The sequence below is a fragment of the Phyllostomus discolor genome, chromosome X (genome assembly GCF_004126475.2).
Source record: "Phyllostomus discolor isolate MPI-MPIP mPhyDis1 chromosome X, mPhyDis1.pri.v3, whole genome shotgun sequence".
In the NCBI taxonomy this organism is placed as follows: Eukaryota; Metazoa; Chordata; class Mammalia; order Chiroptera; family Phyllostomidae; genus Phyllostomus; species Phyllostomus discolor.
In genome coordinates, this window is record NC_050198.1 from 80627710 (window position 1) to 80648782 (window position 21073).

Sequence of the window (21073 nt, forward strand, 5' to 3'; positions counted from 1 at the left end):
GGTTTCTTAAAATCTGTGTGCCTCCATTCCCTTTTTGATAAAGTGGGGGTAAATAATGACAGTTATCTCAAAGGGTGAAAGCATGGAACAGATAAGAAAACCTCTGGCTTGATACGTAGCAGTGCTGATAGGTAACTTTCCTTCTTTTCATTCAAAACATGTATACACACACTAATAAATTCACTTTTTCAGGCATTCATTTCCACATTCCTCAAATGTTTGTGATAGTATTGTATATTTCAGGCTCTAGGCAGATGGAGACTGGGGTCCCAGTCTTCCTTTCCATTGTGGAAAACTTAAGGTCCCTGACACTCTGTTCCTATGCTGTAGAATAAAAGCACTGTGGTTAAGAATTCCATTTAGGTCTTTGGAAAATTTCATTATTTGTGTATAAGATTTTGGGAAAATTGTTAATATTACTCACCCATTTACAAACTGCTAATTTTCAGTGGCAAAAGATTAGATTAGACAGTATGCCAACTAAACAATACTATCTATTTTTCCTTCCAACTGAAATGTTTGTCTGCCTTTTATTGTTCTGCCTGCCACCTCATTGTTATTCATATGGCTCTGTCACTCACAACTCTACCTTACCACAGATTACAGAAACATCAGTTCAATAAACAAGTTCTGCCACTTTGACTGAGAAAGAAATGCCTGTCTCTATGTACTGTCTACTAATAAATGGAGACAAACAAAAAACAAATACACAGGATAAATATAACTCCCAACTAATATACTCACCACTCTGCTGTTTGGTATGATTACATTAATATTTTATGAAATTAATTTAAAGGCAAATGTATTCATGCAATGTGGCTAAAGCCCGAGTAGATAAACTCCTTTTTTTCCCCTTGGCATTCAATATGTCAAGAGTTCCACAGGCTATACTGCCCAGCAGGCCTTGCTAGAAGGCAAGTTGTATGTGACATTTTAAAGATTCCTAGCCCATTGATTATTTATTTTCTTTGTTTTCAACCATTAAACAGCAAAGATGTGAATTTCCAATGCCAACTAAGAAAATGCCCATTTGAAACCATGGGCCTCATACAATTACTGTAGAACCTGAAAAATTAAAGAAGTCCAACAATTTTATGTTAGGAATTTAATCTTCTGAAGGAGATTTGAAATGTCTTTATAAAACACTGTGGAAAGGCCAAGAGGTATTCCTCCAAACTCCTTTTTCCCAACAAATACCCTGTTCTGTCTTGCTTTTACCATTTCTTCTAGCCCCCTTTCCCTACTGCTTTCTTGACTCTTGGCACAGCCATTGGCAGAAGTGTCATCAAATGTTGGTTTGTATTCCCTCTTCTGAATCATGCACTTCCTAAAATCCCAGCTTACTGGAAATGCTGCAAATGCTGTGGTGTTATTTGGGCCAGCTTGCTCCTCAGAGTTAAAATCATGTAATGGTTCAGTGTAGCTTTAAGCCTTTCTGCTGCCTAGCAACTTGCATTTACTCAACCTAGAGTAGTTACCTGGCATTATTATTGTTCTCCATTCTCTATATATCTGAGCTAGGGAGTTACAATGGAAGCAAATGACATTTCTATGATGTAGTTCAGTTATCCATTTGTCCATCTACTCAATATTATGATGCCTGGCCCTCTACCAGGTGGTGGGGTTGGAGGAATGAGTAAGACAAAATCCTTGACTTCATAGTTTAGTTTGTAAAAAGTCAAACAACCAGTTACAATGCTGTATCATCAATAATTATCATCACTATAATTGTTTATTGAGTACTTACAATGTGCTAGGCATTGTGTTAAGCATTTTATATAATCTTGTTATAAAAGACCTGTGAGCTAGGTATTCTTCTTATTCCTCTTCATTTTATAGATAAAGAAATGGGCTCTGAGGGGTTTAGTTACTTGCCCAAAGTTACATAGTGAGTAAGAGGAAGACCTAGGATTCAAAGTCAGGTTAGTCTAATTTTAATGTTCTTAACCACTGCACTGCCACTAAATGTAGTATGACAATTGTTTTTTTTTAAGATTTTATTTATTTATTTATTTATTTATTTATTTATTTATTTATTTATTTTTAGAGAAGGAAGGGAGAGAGGGGGAGAGTGAGAGGGAGAGAGGGAGAGGGAGAGAGAGAGAGAGAAAGATCAATGTGCGGTTGCTGGGGGTTATGGCCTGCAACCCAGGAATGTACCCTGGCTGGGAATCAAACCTGGGACACTTTGATTCCCAGCCCGTGCTCAATCCACTGGGCTACGCCAGCCAGGGCTGTTTTTAGTGAATTAATTTAATTGCATGTACAAGATGAAGCAAGTGTGGTGAAAAACATGGCAGATGAATAACAAAATACCTCCATATAATTAATTTTGCAAGTGTGATGAATTAAACATGGATACAGAATCTTTGACACTCCTCCCATTAAAAGGTTATGTCTACACCCTACCCACTTTGAAAACCTACATGGGCTCTAGAACTGATTTGACCAATGGAATATGACAGAAGGGATATTGTGTCTGTTTTCAGGCCCAAGCCTTAAGAGGGAGAAAATTTCCACTTATCTCTGGGAACATTTGCTATGGGAGCTTCAAATCACCATATATCATATCCAACTCCCAAACTGGAGAGGCCATGTGGTAAGGACCTTAGTGTAAATAGAAAGGGAGGGATCCAGCTGAACCCAGTGTTTTACCTGTCCCTGCCAGGGTGCCATTATGAGTGAAGTTGTCTTGGAACCTCCAGACTAGCCTGCTACATCTCAGGCATTCCAGTTGATATTATATGAAACAGAACACCCATCTGAGTCCTGGTCAAATTCTTCATCCAGAAAAATCTTCAAATACAATAAAATGATTGTATTTTAAATCACTAACTTACAAAGTAGTTTGTCATACAGTGACAGGTAAGCAAAATATGCTGCATGCTTGGGGCCTGGAGTGTGATTGTTTAATAGAATTAGCTATTTTCAAAGAATGAAAATAGAAAGTATACTAAGCACCCAAACTAGACTTACCATGATTTTTCTGATTATTGGCAAAGTTCTTTGGGACCCAGCAGGGCCCCAGAGGCACTGTTTTGAGCAATTGTTGTCACTCTATTATTGCTGTGTGGAAGGGCCAGTTGGAACAATACCAGATGACTGACATTATACTAGACGTGCTAAGACTACTACTGATGTCTACAAAACATGAGAAACCTTAGAGGTTTCCCATTTCTGATGCCTGACAAAGACAGCACACATGCCAATTTTATGGTTCACCCCTTGATGTTTTCTGGCAGATCAGTTAATTTTGGCTTTCTTTCTGTAGAAAGCAACCTCTACTTTTGTGGCAGGGGTGGGGATGGTGCCTATAATTTTGTTACCCATGAATTGAGTGTGTATGAATTTCCAGGTTTTATACAAATCATCTCACTCAATCTTCACAACAACCCAAAGAATAGACAATATTATTATTCCCTATTTTACAGATGAGGAAACTGAAGCTCACAGAGATAACACAGCAAGGCAACACAATAAATAGCTCTTATTAACCATGCTCTCAATCAATACTCTACACGGCTTTCCACAAAGTCCATGGATTCATAGGAAAAAAGATGCTCTTTGTCAGAATAAATTCTGTATTCACCTATTCAACCTGTGTCAGGTCTTCAAATGTTCCTGTCCAAGAGCATACCTCAGGTTGCTCTACAACTAAAATTTCCTGTTGAGATATATTTGTATCACACACACACACACACACACACACACACACAAAACCACAGTGTTAGGTAATTTAGAGACCTCTGTTTTAAATCCATTGTCTCAACTTTGACCCACAGGAGAAGTTGGAATTGTGGCAATGTGTGAACTGAAGATAAGCATAGAAAGGAGGTGACATGTTTATTATATTGCTTTCCATTTTCTTAAGATGACCCTGGTTCTGGTTTCCTGGAAGCTCCCCCATGCCTTCAGAAAGGCTCTGCCTGCACTTTGTGGTTTCTCCCCATTTATTTCCTCCCAAGGCCATTAGGGCATTTCCAATATTTTATGTATTCCAGAAACCCTGTGAGCACTGAGAGGTGGTTTGCAATCGAAGTAAAACCACTAAAATGCAACCACAGATTAATCTAAAATAACTGTTACAAATAGTATCTAATCATATATTTATAATTAAGTTATTTTATAAAAAATATAATTCTAATTCAAGTATATATTTCTGGGACATTATTGCTATTTCTTTAGAATCCCTATAAAATTCATTGAAAAATTAAGAATTATGCCTGGTTATCAAGATATTTTAATTCACTACAGTCCTGAATGCCTTCTCTCTATGCAGATCCTTGAAGGGCTTTTCAGGCAGTCAAGGATAACCTGGCTGACCTAAGATGATCCTGGACTTATTACCAGCACTTTTGGAAATACGGCACAATTTTCCAAATTTTTCTACAATTACTCTCAAAATCTACTAGTATCTGTCTTGCTTCTCCAGAAGACCATCAAAACACTTGTTTCAGGTGAGCTGAAAAGTTGAGGTAGGGCCTGGCTCATGTACAACACAAAGTAGCAAACTGAGCTCAGGTGTGCTATGTGTCATAGTTTCAATTCATAAAGATTCTCCTCAATATACCTTTATTTTGATCCCAAATTTCCATAAAAAAGCTTCATTTTTAATTTAGATATTATTTATTATATCACACATGTATTTAAACCATCAGAATATATTAACACGGAAAGATTATTTTAGGATCTATATTAATCCAATATTTATCAGTGCATTCCAGTTATAGTTATATATGTATACATGAGTCTATGTGTGCTTTTGCATGCATGGGTATATTTTTAAGTAATCTTTATTTTTCAGTTACAACTGACATATAATATTATATTAGTTTCAGGTGTGCAACTACTGATTAGACATTTACAGAAATTATGAGGTGGTCACCCTATAAGTCTAATTACTCATCTGACATTATACATAATTATCATATTATTGACTATATTCCCTATTCTATAATTTATATCCCCATGACTGTTTTTATAACTGGCAATTTCCATATCTTAATCCTTTCCCCTTTTTCACCCATCCTCCTACCCCCCTCCTATCTGGCAACCATCAAAATGTTCTCAGTATCTGAGTTTGTTTCTGTTTTATTTGCTTGTTTATTTATTTATTTTTTTAGATTCCACATAATAGTGAAATCATGGCATTCATCTTTCTCTGACTGACTTATTTCACCTAGCAGGGTATCATCTAGGTCCATCTATGTTGTTTCAGATGGCGAGATTTCATTCTTTTTTATGGCTGAATAATATTCCACTGTATAAATGTACCATTTCTTCTGTATCCATTCATCTATTGATGACCACTTAGGTTGTTTCCATATCTTGGCTATTATAAATAATGTTTCAATGAACCTAGGGATGCATAAGTCTTTTAGAATTACTATTTTTGGTTTCTGCAAATAAATACCCAGAAATGGAATAGTTGAGTCCTTTTTCTCTTCTTTTAGCCTTTGTTTTAAAGTCTATTTGTCTGGTATAAGCATTGCTACTCCAGCTTTTTTTGTTTCTTTTGTATGAAATATCTTTTTCCATCCCTTTACTTTCAGTCTCTTTGTGTCTTTCAATCTGAAGTGTGTCTACTGTAGATAACATACATGTATGGGTCTTCTTATCTATTCAGCCACCCTATGTCTTTTGACTGGAGCATTTAACCCATTTACATTAAAATAATTATTGATAAGTATATTGTTACTCCATTTTATGATTCACATTTTTTATCTTTTCTTCTCCCCTTTCTTCTTAAAGAAGACTTTAACATTTCTTGTAATACTGGTTTGGTGCTGATGAACTCCTTTAGCTTTTTATTGTCTGGGAAGCACTTTACCTGTCCTTCAATTCTAAATGATAGCCTTGCTGGGTAGAATGATCTTGGTCATAGGTTCTTGCTTTCCATAACTTTGAATATTTCTTACCTATGCCTTCTACCTTGCAAAGCTTATGTTGAAAAATCAGCTGACAGTATTATGGGAGCTCTCTTGTAGGTAACTAACTGCATTTCTCTTATTGCTTTTAAGATTCTGTCATTGTCTTTAACTTTTGGCATTTTAATTTTGATGTGCCTTGGTGTGCTTCACTTTGGATTCTCTCTGTTTGGGCCTCTCTGTGCTTCTCTGGATTTGTATGTCTATTTCCTTCACCAGGTTAGGGAAGATTTCTGTCATTATTTCTTCAAATAGGTTTTCAATACCTTGCTCTTTCTTTTCTCCTTTAGGTACCCATATGATGCAAATGTTGGTATACTTGATGTTGTCCAGAGGCCCCTTAAACTATCCTCATTATTTTGGATTCTTTTTCCTTTTTGATGCTCTGATTGGCTGTTTTCTACTTCCTTGTCTTCCAAAATGTTGATTTGATCTTTTGCTTCATCTAATCCACTGCTGATTCCTTGTAATGTGTTCTTTTTTTTTCTAATGTATTCTTCATTTCAGTTACTGTATTCTTCATTTCTGACTGGTTCTTTTTTATTTTTCTATATACTTGTTAATGTTTCTTATCTCATTTATAAAGTTCTCACTGAGTTCATTGAGCATCCTTATAACCAGTGTTTTGAACTCTGCATCTGGTAGATTGCTTGTCTCCATTTTGTTTAGTTCTGTTTCTGGAGTTTTGATCTGTTTTTTTCATTTGGGCTATGCCTTTTTATCTTCTTATTATGGCTGCCTCCTTGTGTTGTTGTTTTTTTTTTTTTTTCTATGTTTTAGGTAGAGCTGCTACATCTCATGATCTTATTAAAGTAACCATACATAGCAAGTATCTTCTGGGGTCTAGTGGTGCTGTCTCTCTGGTCACCTGAGGTGGGTGCTCCAGGTGTGTTCTGTGTGTGCCCCCCTATTTTAGTTGAGTCTTGATAGCTATTAGCACGTCAATGGAAGGAGTTGACCCTCAGTCTGACTGTCTGTGAGGACTGGCTGTGACTATAGTGGAAGAGCTGTTGTGCAGGGGCTGAGCCCACGGAGCAGGATTCATTTTTGAGGGGCTCTGGTGTCTGCTGAGTCCTCCCTTTGGGTGTGTTGATTGTAGAGGTGGTTGGGTGATGATCTGGTATGGTCTGAAACTGGCCACCGAGTGAGTTAGTTTTGGTGCCTCTTGGGGGTAAGGGCTCTGGTTTAGGCCAAAGTCAGCTGTTGCTTTTACTCTGCCCAGGGCCACCTGGAATGAGCTACAAAGTGATCTGCAGATAATTTCTGCTTGTGTTGGACTTGGAATTCCCTGGGAGAGGCTAAACTTTGAACTGAGGCTGGCTGTCACTAGTGCCAGGCTTGGGGTCACTTAGTAAGATGTGTGGAGCACGCTGAGGCCAGATGCTGTGCTTGGGGTTTGTGAATCCTCAAGAGATTTTAGGAAAGTCTGAAGCAAGAGCCAAGACAGTTAATTTGTATTGAAAATCCACTGGAAGTGACTTTGGTGGTCCTCAAAGTTGGGTAGGGAGGGGTCTCAGGGAATCACCGTCAGGGTGAAAAGTGTTAGTAGGTTGACAGAAACTTAGATATGGTGCCTGCCTGCACATGCATGCTGGGTGAAGGGAAGGCACAACAAAGGAACAATGGCTTCTATCAGCATTTCTGTCTGGGGGAAAGCTACCTCCCCCTCTAGTCCTTGCCCTGAAGCCAGATAATTCAGTTCTTTTCCATATGTCCCTTGAGCTTTTCAAGCTTCTCTTCCAGTGCTGCAGTTCAAAATGATTGAGTCTGGCAGCAAGTAAGTCCATGAATGGGTCCTTTAAGAGGAATACCTGAAACTCTAGTAGCTCTCTGTGTCACTTAGCAGCAATTCATTCTGATTTTCTGATTTTCACAGCCAGAAGTTATTGGGACTTCTCTTCCTAGCACTGGAACTCTGTGCTAGGGATCTCAGTGTGGGCCTATGACACCTTGGTCCTCAGGGAACACCTTTACAGCTGAGATATCCATCCCAAGTTTTAATTGCCACATGTAGGTGTGGAACCAGCCTTTCCTGTGTTTCTGGTCCTCCTACCAGTCTTAATATGGCTTCTTCTTTATATCCTTAGTTATAAGAGTTCTGTTCAGCTAGATTTCCAGTTGTCTCAATGATAGTTATTCTTTAGTTTAGTTGTAATTTTTAAAATCTTTTATCTTTCCATTTTATTTTGCATTGGTTTCAGGTGTACAGCTTACTGTTTAGATAACCATATACTTTCCATAGATATTTCCAGTACCCCAACTGGCACCATACATATTTATAACAATATTATTAACTATATTCCCTATGGTTTACCTACATACCTGTGAGTAATTTGATGAGGTTGTGGGAGATGGCAAACAGCATTTATATATTCTGCCATTTTGACTGGCAGTCCCTATGAAGCTTTATTTCCTTATAAAGTTTTTGCAAATATCTACCTTTCTAGCCCATCTTCCCCTTAGTCCTTCCTATTTATTTATACTGTGTTTTTGTTTCTTTAGAACATTTGACAGATTCAGGGTCATGCTTTCAACTCTCATCCAGGGATGCTGTGAACACCTTTGGGGGGACATAATGAGGATATATCAAACTATATCTGTGGTTCCTAGATTTCTGGATTTAGAGTTGAATAAAAATGAACAAACAAAATGAAACAAAAACACAAACTCATAGATACATGGAACAGATCAGTAGTTATTGGAGGAAAAGGGGGTTGGAGGTGAGTGAAAGGCTAGAAGTCTCCATTGTATGGTGATGAAGAGTAACTAGAATTTTGGGGGTGATCATTTTGCGGTATATGAAGATATCGAGTGCTAATGTTATGCACCTGAACCTTATATAATAAAAATTAAATAAAATTACCTATACTTAATAAATACATTTATTTAACATTTCCAACCTTTTAATTTGTCAGGAAAAGATGTGGAAAAAAGTAACAGAAAGTAACCATGTACCACTCATGTAGTTTATAAAAGGAAGAACATTTAAAATAAAAAAATATAAGAAGTCTATTATCTCAGAATAAAGTCATAAAACAGTCCTTTTAATTGAGCAAATTCAGCTTCATGAAAAAGTCAGGATATTCTTAGCTTTTACATTTTGCAACAGATCAGGGAATAAAGCTATCACCTGCTCCTGGGCTACACACCAGCATTTGGGATTGAGATCACTCAACTACCTCACTTAGTGTATAACCCTATACATGAAGTTCCTTATGAAAAACTTTCAGAACTAAAATGTCAAACACACACACAAAAGTGTTAAGGGTCATGAAAAGTTTGACTTCTCCTGAGGATTGGTATATTTTCTCTTCATGGAAAATGCAAATTATATAACTCATCAGGTTTCCCTTTTTGTTTTGGCTACATTATCACAGGTGCAGCTCAATTTTAGGAACTGGATAATATCTTATGACCTGTAAGTCTGAATTCTAATTAACCTGTCTACCTGGTCTTCACTGTTTGTTTTCATTTATATTTTCTCAGATGTTGGTTTATATTACTTATATATTTTCCTCTTTTATTGTAATTTTTTAATAAGTTGCCTTAAACTCTTTGTGGAATGGGGTGGTGTAATTCAAATCAGTATTTAACCATTGTTGCCATACTGTACACTCTTGCATACCTTTTAGTCTTTGGCGTACTATTTCCTCTGCCTGGGCTGTTCTTAGTGTTTTTTTTTTTCCCACCTGACATATTCCTATATATCCTTGGACACCAAGTTCAAATTTTACCACTTCTGTGAATCTTCCATGACCATCACTACCTACATAGAAACCTCCTCCCACACATCCCACCTTGGTTAAAACAATACTTTTCTTTCTATGTTTGTACTATGACACTTGCATCTGTCCAGAGAAAATCTGGCCATTGTTAAAACAACAAGAAAGGTTTGTGTGACATCGATGTAACCTAGTAGCCAAGGAGAGTGGACTGAAATGTGCATGTGTAAACAATGACAACTTCACTGTACTAGTCAGTGGCAGCGATAGATGCCATTGAGTGAGCATGTGTACTGTGTGGCTGTTGCATTCAAAACGACTGAGCAAGTAGAGCAACCAATCTGCATCAAATTTTCATTAAGCTTGAACATTCCTCAGTGGAAACTATTTGGATGATTCAGAAGGCCACAGCTATGGGCAACTGGTGATTGGCAGCTTCATCAGGGCAATGTGCCTGCTCATGCATCATGTCTCCTGAAGATGTTTTTGGTGAAACATTAAGTCACCCAGGTGACTCAGCTCCCTAGAGCCCAGATTTTGTACCCTGTGACTTTTGGCTTCTCCCAAAATTAAAATCACTTTTGAAAGGGAAGAGATTTCAGACCATTGGTGATTCAGGAAAATGTGATGGGCAGCTGATGACCACTGAGAGAACTGTGTGAGGTCCCAACGTACCTACTTTAAAGGGGACTGAGGTGTCATTGTCCTATGTACAATATTCCTTCTTCAAAAAATATCTCTATTTTCCATATTACGTGGCTGGATACCTTCTGGACATACCTTGTTATTACAGTATAGTGATAATGACTTTATAGTTTCTACTAGTGGACTGTGAGCTTGAAGACAGATTGGGCCATGCCCATTTTGGATCCACTTGACGTAGCTCAATATATTTTAAACGAATGGATGGGTGAATAAAAGTACAAATGGACAAAATGGATGGTAAATCTTTGAGCTGTTATTAGTCAAGAGGCATATCATACATGAGAATAGGGAGAAAACTTGTGGGTGGGGTTCTAAAAGTACTGGAGTCACTATGATGGTTGGAATCATTGTTTTTCTTTGTTCACTGCACATCCCTAGGGCTTCTCGCAGTACCTTGCATACAGCAGGCCCTAGTAAATATTTCTTGTATAAATGAATGAATGAATGGTCTCACTATAGCATGCTTCATGAGAGTTTCCATGGGGAGACTTGAAGGTACCATTACTGGGCAGGATTCAAGCTTGTTTTGGAGAGACATTAATTCTATTTGGTAAAGTAGTTTATATATCATTGGCTCTTGGTGAAGTGTCCACCATGATGGCGAATTGTGCTCTCCTTTCTCAGGATCTCAACTTTAAAGGCCACTGAAGGCATATTCTGTTTCTAGAACATATTAAAAATTATAGAAACCCAAGTTCAGGCCTCCTTGAGGAGTTTGCACAACAGTGACCTGTCATGTATCATACATCCTCGTTCTTTCTGTTTCTATGAGAGTTGGCTTGCTGGGTGTAATGAGAACTGCCTCCTAAAGAAGTATAATGCTCATAGATGGGCAGGGACTTACTCTGGGAATAAGGTCCATGAATCTGTATTTTCCAACATCTCTCATTGTGGAGGAATCAGAGTCAATACAGTGAGGACACCATAATGAAGGACTCTTTTTCTGTTATGGGACTTTATGAACTCCACATTTGAATATTAAGGATATTTTCATTGAGGGGAAAATAAAGGAAGCAGCACACAGTATTTAATGAGTATCCCTTCATCAGTCCTTCCTTAGATTTATCTTGCATGACAGGCAGGATAGTGATTCCTAAACAGAAGGCCTGACTCTTTTTGATACGTCTTTTCATATGGAATCTAACATTAGTGTTATTTAACTAGTTTGGAAAAGCAAATATTCTTTCGGGAAGAAAGAAAGCCACTGGCCAGAGGAGACCTCCTAATCTATGATCATTGTAGATTAACTTGATTGAACAGCAACTGTACAAAACACCATGTTGGATAAAAAGAAGCTCCACACATTGCCCTGATGACAAGTATGTGTCCAAAAGACTCAGCATCCATGCCAGTATGAATTTGAGCTCTCTAGGGTAAGTCAAGGAAGCTTATGTATCATTTGGTTTTTTAAAAGATTTTATTTATCTATTTTTAGACATAGGGGAAGGGAGGGAGAAAGAGAGGGAGAGAACATCAGTGTGTGGTTGCTTCTCACACTCTCTCTACTGGAGACCTGGCCTGCAACCCAGGCATGTGCCATGGGTGGAAATCAACCCAGTGACCCTTTGGTTTGCAGGCCAGTGCTTCATCCACTGAGACACACCAGCCAGGGCTGTATCATTTGTTTTTAATCAAGGCCAAAGGCCTTTTGTATTGTAATAGATAGGCCAGATAAGACAAGACAAAGAAAAGTCTACTGGCTCAGTAGGAAACCTCCTAAGGGACAGAAAAGTACCTGAATTACTGAGCTATCAGTGGTGATCTCAGGGAATAATTCCATGAAGCTCTTTCCATTTTGAGGAATTGTGAGGGGTGGGAAGTGAATTAGGGAGGTTTTATGGTGTTCAGATAAAACACTACTTAATAAAGATGGCAGGCACCCTGTTCCCAGACTTTAGCAAGAAGAAAGGTAAGCAATATTGGGGTATGGTGCCAAACTTCCATTTTTTTGACACTCCACCAAATTTACAAAGTGCAAAGTCATTAGCACTTTGAGGCACTCTCCTCTTCACCTGCCATTGTCCAGTGCTTCTCCAGGGACAAAATTTGCTGTTGTATTCACTATACTTGGCTATTGTGAGCCATACAATACAAATGAGCCATAATTCAACTTTTTGTGAGCCATATAAAATATGAGTTTAAAATAATAAAAATCATAGATGAATTCTTTGGAAGATTACTGTAAATCAGGCATCATTCTAAGCCTTTACATGTATTAACTCATTAATCATCATACTCACCCTGTGACATAGGGGCTACTATTATCTCCATTTATGGATGAAGAAACTGAGACACAGAGATGGTAAATAACTTCCAAAAGTTACATAGCTACTTAATACCAGAGCAGGGATTTACTTGAACCTACACAGTCTAGATTCAGAGACCCTATTCTAATCTTGATTGTAAAATAATACAGAGAAGAAAAATCAGTTCCCAAATAGCTCAAGTGATTTTTATACACAGCTTTACAAAGTATGTTTCAGTCTACTGCTATTGCCTCATGTACTTTTAAGACAAGAAGGACACTACTAAACTAAATATCAGTATTTCTAAGGCCAGTTTTTTTTTTAAAGATTTTACATAATTATTTTTAGAGAGAGGGGAAGGGAAGAAGAGAGGGAGAGAAACATCAATGTGTGGTTGCCTCTCATGTGCCCCCTACTGGGGACCTGGCCCATAACCCAGGCATGTGTCCTGACTGGGAATCAAACTGGTGACTCTTTGGTTCACAGGCCCGTGCTCAATCCACTGAGTTACACCAGCCAGGGCTCTAAGACCAGGTTTTAAAAAGTCAAGTAACTTCCTGGAACATAGCTATAAGATCACTGAATCACAAGGTTTAAGGGGGCCCTGTGAAGCCATTTCTTCATAATCCTTAAGAAAAGAAGATGTAGGAAAAGGGGGCTAGAGGTATAAACTAAAATCTCTCTTGAAGTTCGAAATGTATGAGTGGAGATTGATGAGGGAAACACTCCTTAGAGCTGACAGTGGATGCTGAGAACCCAAATACTTTCTTTTGTTTTGATTACATGTTATCGAAAACCCAAATACTTTCAATTTAAATGGCAGCTTAGCAGCCACTTGATGGAAGTATGTTAATATTTCCTTCATCTTAAAGAGCATGTAATGTTACTAACAGTAATAATAATGATGATAGTTGACTTTTACTGAGTGATTATTATATGCCAAGCATTGTGCACAGTATATTATTTAATCTTCACAGTAATGTTGTAAGGTAGATACTATAATTATCCCCATTTTACAGATGAGGAGACTGAGGTATTGATAGGTCAAATAATTTGCTCAAGGTCACATAGCTAGCAAGTGGCAGAGCAAGGATTCAAACCCAAGTAGTCTGTCCTTCAGGCCTGTGTTGTTAAAAACTAAGCAAGATATGATTTCTGAACAAATAACTGTCTGAGGTACTGGTAAGAAAACCTACTGAAATTTTCTAGGCATGATATTGGCCTCAGTGTAAACTGTGGGCCTATAATGGTGGTTTGGATTTTTTCCTTTCTCAATACTAGGCCTGTTTTGCTCCACATTATGGTTGGGTGTGTAAGCATTGAAGATTATTTTGTAGGCATAGACTTATGTTTAGATGTGGGGATTTAAAAATAATGTGATATAATCTAACATTTAATTTTATTGGTATTAGATCAGGTCTGGCTTCAAGATTTTTCCTGGGACATACAGCTATATAGTTCATATTTCCATAAGCTGGTAATACTCAAGTCAATCAGATTATCTAGTCACTCTAGGCTATAAGAGGTTGTGACTCAGGATCACTCTATATGGAGCTTTAAAATAATATATAATATTTTAGCTTAAATTCTATTATAATGAAATGATGAAGAAAAACTAAATTAAAAACCCATTACTTCCTTTATAAATGCCTATGAGAAATACATTAATAAATATTTTAAGTAGTTGAACAGACAACACTTTTTTAGCACTAACGATATAGCAGGCATTGTGCTACACACAATTTAATTCTCACATCAACACTAAGGGTTAGGTACTACTAGTCTGCTTTTATAAATGAGGGAACTCAGTTTCATAGAAGATATATAAGACTACCCAAGATGAAGTAGAGAAACAGGCTTAGAAGTCAGGCAGAATGATTCTAGAGTCTGGGTTTTTAAGCACTATGCAATACCAGCTCCTATTGTAATGCCCACTGATTCCGGATTGATCCCACTAGTAATTTAAGACCCAAGGAGATACATGGTCCAATCATTGTAGCCCTCAAAGGACTCGCGGTTGCTCATTTCAATCGTGGTTAGTTTAATGGAGTAGAATACAGTCTACTCACCAACAGATCATGGTATGAATTAAACTTTGATGAAACAGTTCTTTGCTTCTGTTACATATAGAACCTAAGCTCTTTTTTTCTCGACCCATTTCTCATATACATATTTTTTTTCTTTATGTTTGGCTGCTTGTTTATAAGCTTTTAATGTAATCATATTTCTTATTATTATGTACCACTGTTGCCTATCTAACCTTATCCCCATTATAACCTACAATGACTCAAAATCAAGTCTGGAATTGTGAAATTATTTTTGGGGGGTGGGAGTAGTTAACCATACAAACAAATGGCACAACAAAGCAGTATCACTCTAGATCTGTTTTTCAGGTTTAATATGCTTGTGAAAGAACCGGGGATCATGTTAAAATGCAGCTTCTCTTAAAATTCAGCTGGGGCCTGAGATTCTGGGATTCTTGACAACTCCTAGGTTATGCAGACCACATTTTGAGTAGCAAGGTCCCAGATTGGCCTGATCCTGTCATACTTTTAAGTAGGACCCCAATTAGGTGAATCTGAGGAGATTAATATTTAGGACATTTATAAAGCACCCTGAGCTTTTTGAGATTGTAATTCTCTAATTAATGTCTTCACAAATCAATTTTAATGGTTAATTGCTCTGACAGTCCAGGAAAAAAATTTTTTGTGTCTAAACTAAACCCTTCAGATATTGGGCATTTTTTCTAATTTTATCTTTTGTGGCAATGGAGTTATGACACCATGATCATTCTCTTATGGTTAACTTTGTTTAAAAAATATTAAAAGTTACTGAATGTTAACAGTAGTCTTTGGTGTGTTCCCTACTATCTCCTTTTCTTCCCTTTAAGAATCTATAATTTTTGGGATGTCTTATTCAGTTCTCATTCTAGCTTCATGTTTATTTGCCTCCTCTAAGAAATCCATAAAATTAGACAAGCTCTGTAATCCCTTGCCAAATCCTGTTGCGTTTTATTTCAATGAGTTGTTTAAATGTTCAGAGACAATGTCTTGCATCAGATATACCCACAACTTGCCCACAGGGCAATAGGGACTGTACTAGGAACTACTGGCCACCCAACCTATGAAGCTCATGATACAAAAAATGCACACTCTAGGCAGAATATAGAAAATGTCAACATCAAAATAAATTGTGTCATATTGTTATATTATGACCATATGGTCAATATAAAGAAACACTTGTGAGGTGATTAAAAATAGCATACCAGGCAAAATTGGTTGTCCAGCAATTCCCAGTGGTGCCATTCCAAGATTATTCATTGCTGTGGCCCATGCAGTTGGATCAGACATAGGTAGCGTCATTGCAGTGGAATCCACATTCAAAGTTCTATTATCAGCTAAAAAGAAATGACAAGCAAAATAATTTGTAGCATTAAGGTTTCAGTGTCTAGATTACTTATCAATGTACACTCTGGCAAACTATTTACAGAAACTGACTGATGGTCAAGTGGTGGATAAAGCCTTAATTCCAGCTCTTTTTTTAAAGATTTTATTTATTTATTTTTAGAGAGGGAAGGGAGGGAGAGAGAGAGAGAGAGAAACATCAATGTGCGGTTGCTGGGGGTCATGGCCTGCAACCCAGGCATGTGTCCTGACTGGGAATTGAACCTGCGATGCTTTGGCTCACAGCCCGTGCTCAATCCACTGAGCTACGCCAGCCAGGGTTAATTCCAGCTCTTTATAAGGGTTAAAACAATACAACTTGCACTGGCAGGAAGTCACAGAATTTGAAAACAGTTTACCAGGTGGCCTTTAAGTGGTCTCTCTTGTTCTTTCCTCTCTCTCTCCTCCCTCCTCCCATTACTCCCTCCATACCTCTTTTTCTTCCTTTCCTTCCTCTTGTTTTTTTACAAATACATTTTTAGGGCAGGTTTTAGGTTCACAGTAAAATTGAAGGGAAGGTATAAGGATTTCACATATAACCCAGGCCCCCATACATGTAGATCTTTCCCCATTATCAACATCCCCCACTAGAGTGGGGGATGTTACAACTGATGAACCTATACTGACACACCATAATCATCCCAAAGCCATAGTTTTAACACATTAGGGTTCACTCTGTTATTGTACACTCTATGAGTTTGGACAAATTTCCACCATTATAGTATCATACACAGTATTGTGAAAATAGTAAAATTCCACTGTGATCTGATTACTCATCCCTCCCCACTCCCAACCCCAGCAACCACTGATCTTTTTTATTGTCTCCATAGTTTTGCCTATTCTATAATGTCATATTGTTGAGATCATATAGTATATGGCCCATCAGATAGGCTTCTTCACCTTAGTAATGTGCATTTAAGGTTCCCCCATGTCTTTTCATGACTTGATAGCTCATTTCTTTTTAATGTTGAATAATATTCCATTGTCTGGATATACCACAGTTTATTTATCCATTCATCTACTGAAGAACATTGTGGTTGCTTCTGAGTTTTAGCAATTATGAATAAAACTGCTATAAACATTTGTGTGCATATTTTTGTGTGGACATAAATTTTCAACTCCTTTGGGTAAATACCAAGCAGCACAATCACTTGATCATATGGTAAGAGCATGCTTATTTTTTTTTGTAAGAAATTGTCAACCTTTCTTCCAGAGTGGACATACTATTTTGCATTTCCACCAGCAATGAATGAGAGATCCTGCTGCTCCGTACTCTTCACCAGTATACAGTGTCAGTGTTCTGGATTTTGGACATTCTTATAGGTATGTAGTGGTATCATTGTTGTTTTAATTTGTAATGCCTTGATGACATATGATGCAGAGCATCTTTTCATAAGCTTATATGCCATCTGTATATCTTCTTTGGTGAGGTATCTGTTAAAGTCTTTGGCCCAGTTTTTAATCAGGTTGTTTTCTTTTTGTTAAGTTTTAAGTGTTCTTTGTATATTTTATATAACAGTGCATTGTCAGATGTGTACCTTAGAAATATTTTCTCCCAGTCTGTGGTTTGTTTCTTCATTCTCTTGACATTGTCTGTCATGGAGAAGAACATTTTAATTTTAATTAAATGTACCTTATCAAGCCTTTCTTTCATGGATAGTGCCTTTGGTGGTATATCTAAAAACTCATCACCATACTATGATCACCAAGGTTTTTTCCCTTGTTATCTTCCAGGAGTTTTATAGTTTTTTTGTTTTACATTCCAGTCTTTAATTCAATTTGAGTTAATTTTTAAGAAGAGTATAAGGTCTGTGTCTAAATTCATTGTTTTTGCATGTGGGTGTCAAGTTGTTCAGCAGTATGTTTTTGAAAAGACTATCTTTGCTTCATTGTATTGCATTTGGTCCTTTGTCAAAGGTTAGTTGACTCTATTTATGGAGGTTTGTTTCTGAGCACTCTATTCTGTTCTATTGACCTACTTATATATTTTTTTAATGATTCCACAGTCTTGATAAGAGTAACTTTATAGTAAGTTTTGAAGTTGGGTAGCATCAATCCTCCAAATTTGTTCTTTTCCTTCAATATCATGTTGGGTATTCTGGGTCTTTTGCCTCTCCATATAAATTTTAGATCCAGTTTATTGATATCCATACAATAATTCATTTGGATTTTGATTAAAACTGCATTGAATCAACTTAGGAAGACCTGACATCCTGATCATATGGAGTTTCCTATCCATAAATATGAAAATACGTCTCTATTTATTTAGTTCTTTGATTTTGGTCATCAGAGTTTATGATTTTCTGCTTTTTTTTTTCAAGCATACACACCACAGGAGCTTGGGATGATTAAGAGGTTTCCCATTTTTCTCATAGTCTAGTTGCAAATGATTACATCAGCAAAACTTCCATCCAAGGTACTATGCATGCAAACCCAGAAAAAAAATCTAAGGGTTTCCACAGCAGCAATAAAAATAAAAATTGTATTCCAGATCAAATTTCATATCTTTGAGGCAGTACTATTGAATAGAATCGAACATATAATCAACAGATATTAAATCAGCCAACTGAGTATTTTTGGGGTTAGAGGGATACTAGAAAATAAGCAGATAGGACATACAGTCCCTGCATTCAAAGGCTATACAAACTAATCGAAGAGACCAATGATGATGTTGAAGATTTTTATTATCACTGCTCTATCTCCATCCATTATTACCACTAATTATTGAACACTATGCTATGTAGTAAAGCATTTAGCATGCATTATTCTCATTTAACTTTTTAAAATGTTTATTTTATTATTTTAATGTTATATTTTTATTATTTTTATATTTTTAACATTTTATTTTATTTTTATTTTATTTTTATTTAATTTTAATCCTCACCCATGGATATGTTTATTGATTTTAGAGAGACAGAAGGGGATGGAGAGAGAAACACTGATGTGAATAACACCGTTGTGAAAGAGAAACATCAATGTGAGACAGAAACATGGATCAGTTGCCTCCCGTATGTGCCCCAACTGGAGATTTAAACCACAACTTAGGTATGTGCCCTGACTGGGAATTGAACCTTCAACCTTTTGGCATATGGGATGATGCTCCAACCAACTAAGCCACCTGGCCAGGGCTCATTTAACTTTTAAACAACCCTATGAGATAGGAACTATTTATATCTCCATGTAGTAGATGAGAGACTTTGAAAGGTCACCTATATTGTCCAAGGTCATACAAGATGTTTATTTTTAGCCATTATGTTTTACTATCGCTAATTAAACAATCAGGAAAAATGAAACACTCAAATGGTGTAGATCAGAAGTGTTATTGAAGTTTAAGGAATGATGAACTACTGTGGCTTGAGTAAGTGGGAAAGGCTCCATGGAGAAGGTAGAATTTGAAAGAATGGACCAGATTTCTATAGAGTTGTGTCTTGAGTGGTTTTATTAGAGAGATAAAAAAAGGGGGGGAAGATATTCCAGGAGCATGGATAACATAAACCAAGACACTGAAATGGGTTATAGATGTATATGCAGGTATATACTGCACAATTGGGAGACATATAATCATAAATCATCTTAGCACAAAAGACTTTCATTTTGGCATGCAAATTGGGAGGTAGGAGAAAAGCCATGAAAAGTTTTTTTTCCATAAATATCAGTAGTCAGAGGCAAATATCCCACATCTCCATGAAACCTTTCCTACCTACTCCAGAAGGACTGGGCTGAAATGCCAAAAAATATTTTTTTTGCAGCAATTTGGCTACTCATTGGCTCTGCTGCCCTGGGAAATATAAGAAACTCAGGAATTATTCTCAATAAAGAATTTTGAGGTAAGAGAATGAGAATTTAAAATGGACCAACATAGCCAAACTCTGGACTAATCTGGTGGGGGTGGGGAGAAAATGATCTAAATTAACATTTTTTTTAAAAGAACAGCAATGTATTAACTTTTTTCAAAATATATGTTAATTTAAAGTACCTGTTAAAATGTTAGCAAGTAGAGTTCTTACTAGGCTTGTTTACATGAAAAAACAAGGAACATGTGTAATTAACAGCATTATTTTGCTACAATAAATTCAGTTCTTAAATTCTTTTTTATAATATATTTTATTGATTATGCTATTAAAGTTGTCCCACTTTTATCTCCCCTTTATTCCCCTCTGCCATGTACCCTCCTCCCACCATCATTCTCCCACCTTAGTTCATGTCCATGGTCATACACATAAGTTCTTTGGTTTCTCCATTTCCCATACTATTCTTAGCCTTCCCCTGTCTATTTTGTACCTACTACCATTTATGCTTCTTATGCCCTGTACCTTTTCCCCCATTTTCCCCTCCCCTTCCCCATAGATAACCCTCCATATGATCTCAATTTCTGTGAATCTGTTCCTTTTCTAGTTATTTACTTAATTTTTTTTATTTTTAGGTTTGATTGTTGATAGCTGTGAGTTTGTTGTCACTTTACTGTTTGTATTTTTGATCTTCTTTTTCTTAGATAAGACCCTTTAACATTTCATATAATAAGGGCTGGATGATGATGAACTCCTTTAACTTGACCTTATCTGGGAAACACTTTATCTGCCCTTCCATTCTAAATGATAGCTTTGCTGGATAGATTAATCTTGGATGCAGGTCCTTGCCTTTCGTGATTTGCATACTTCTTTCCAGCCCCTTCTTGCCTGCAAGGTTTCTTTTGAGAAATCAGCTGACACTCTTATGGGAACTCCTTTGTAACTATCTCCTTTTCTCTTCCCGCTTTTAAGATTCTCTCCCGACCTTTAATCTTGGATAATGTAATTATGATGTGCCTTGGAGTGTGTGTTTCCTTGGGTTCAACTTCTTTGGGACTCTCTGAGCTTCCTGGACTTCCTGAAAGTCTATTTCCTTTGTCAGATTGGAGAACTTCTCCTTCACTAATTTTTCAAATAAGTTTTCAATTTCTTGCTGTTCCTCTGCTCCTTCTGGCACCCCTATGATTCAGATGTTGGAACATTTAAAGTTGTCCCAAAGGTTCTTAAGCCTCCCCTCATTTT

At 37.0% G+C, this 21073-nt stretch overlaps 1 protein-coding gene across 5 annotated transcripts in view; it reads right to left on the minus strand.

The window, feature by feature from the left end:
- The window catches only part of ENOX2 (ecto-NOX disulfide-thiol exchanger 2), a 358832-nt gene that overhangs the window by 85636 nt on the left and 252123 nt on the right, over positions 1–21073 (minus strand). For 4 of the 5 annotated variants that reach the window (XM_028522517.2, XM_028522520.2, XM_036016456.1 and 1 more), the window contains one exon: positions 15866–15997. In XM_028522517.2, coding sequence (XP_028378318.2) covers positions 15866–15997 — 132 coding nt within the window. Of the gene's footprint in view, positions 1–4249; positions 4308–15865; positions 15998–21073 lie in introns of those variants that run through there. The other variant, XM_036016458.1, reaches the window with a different exon arrangement.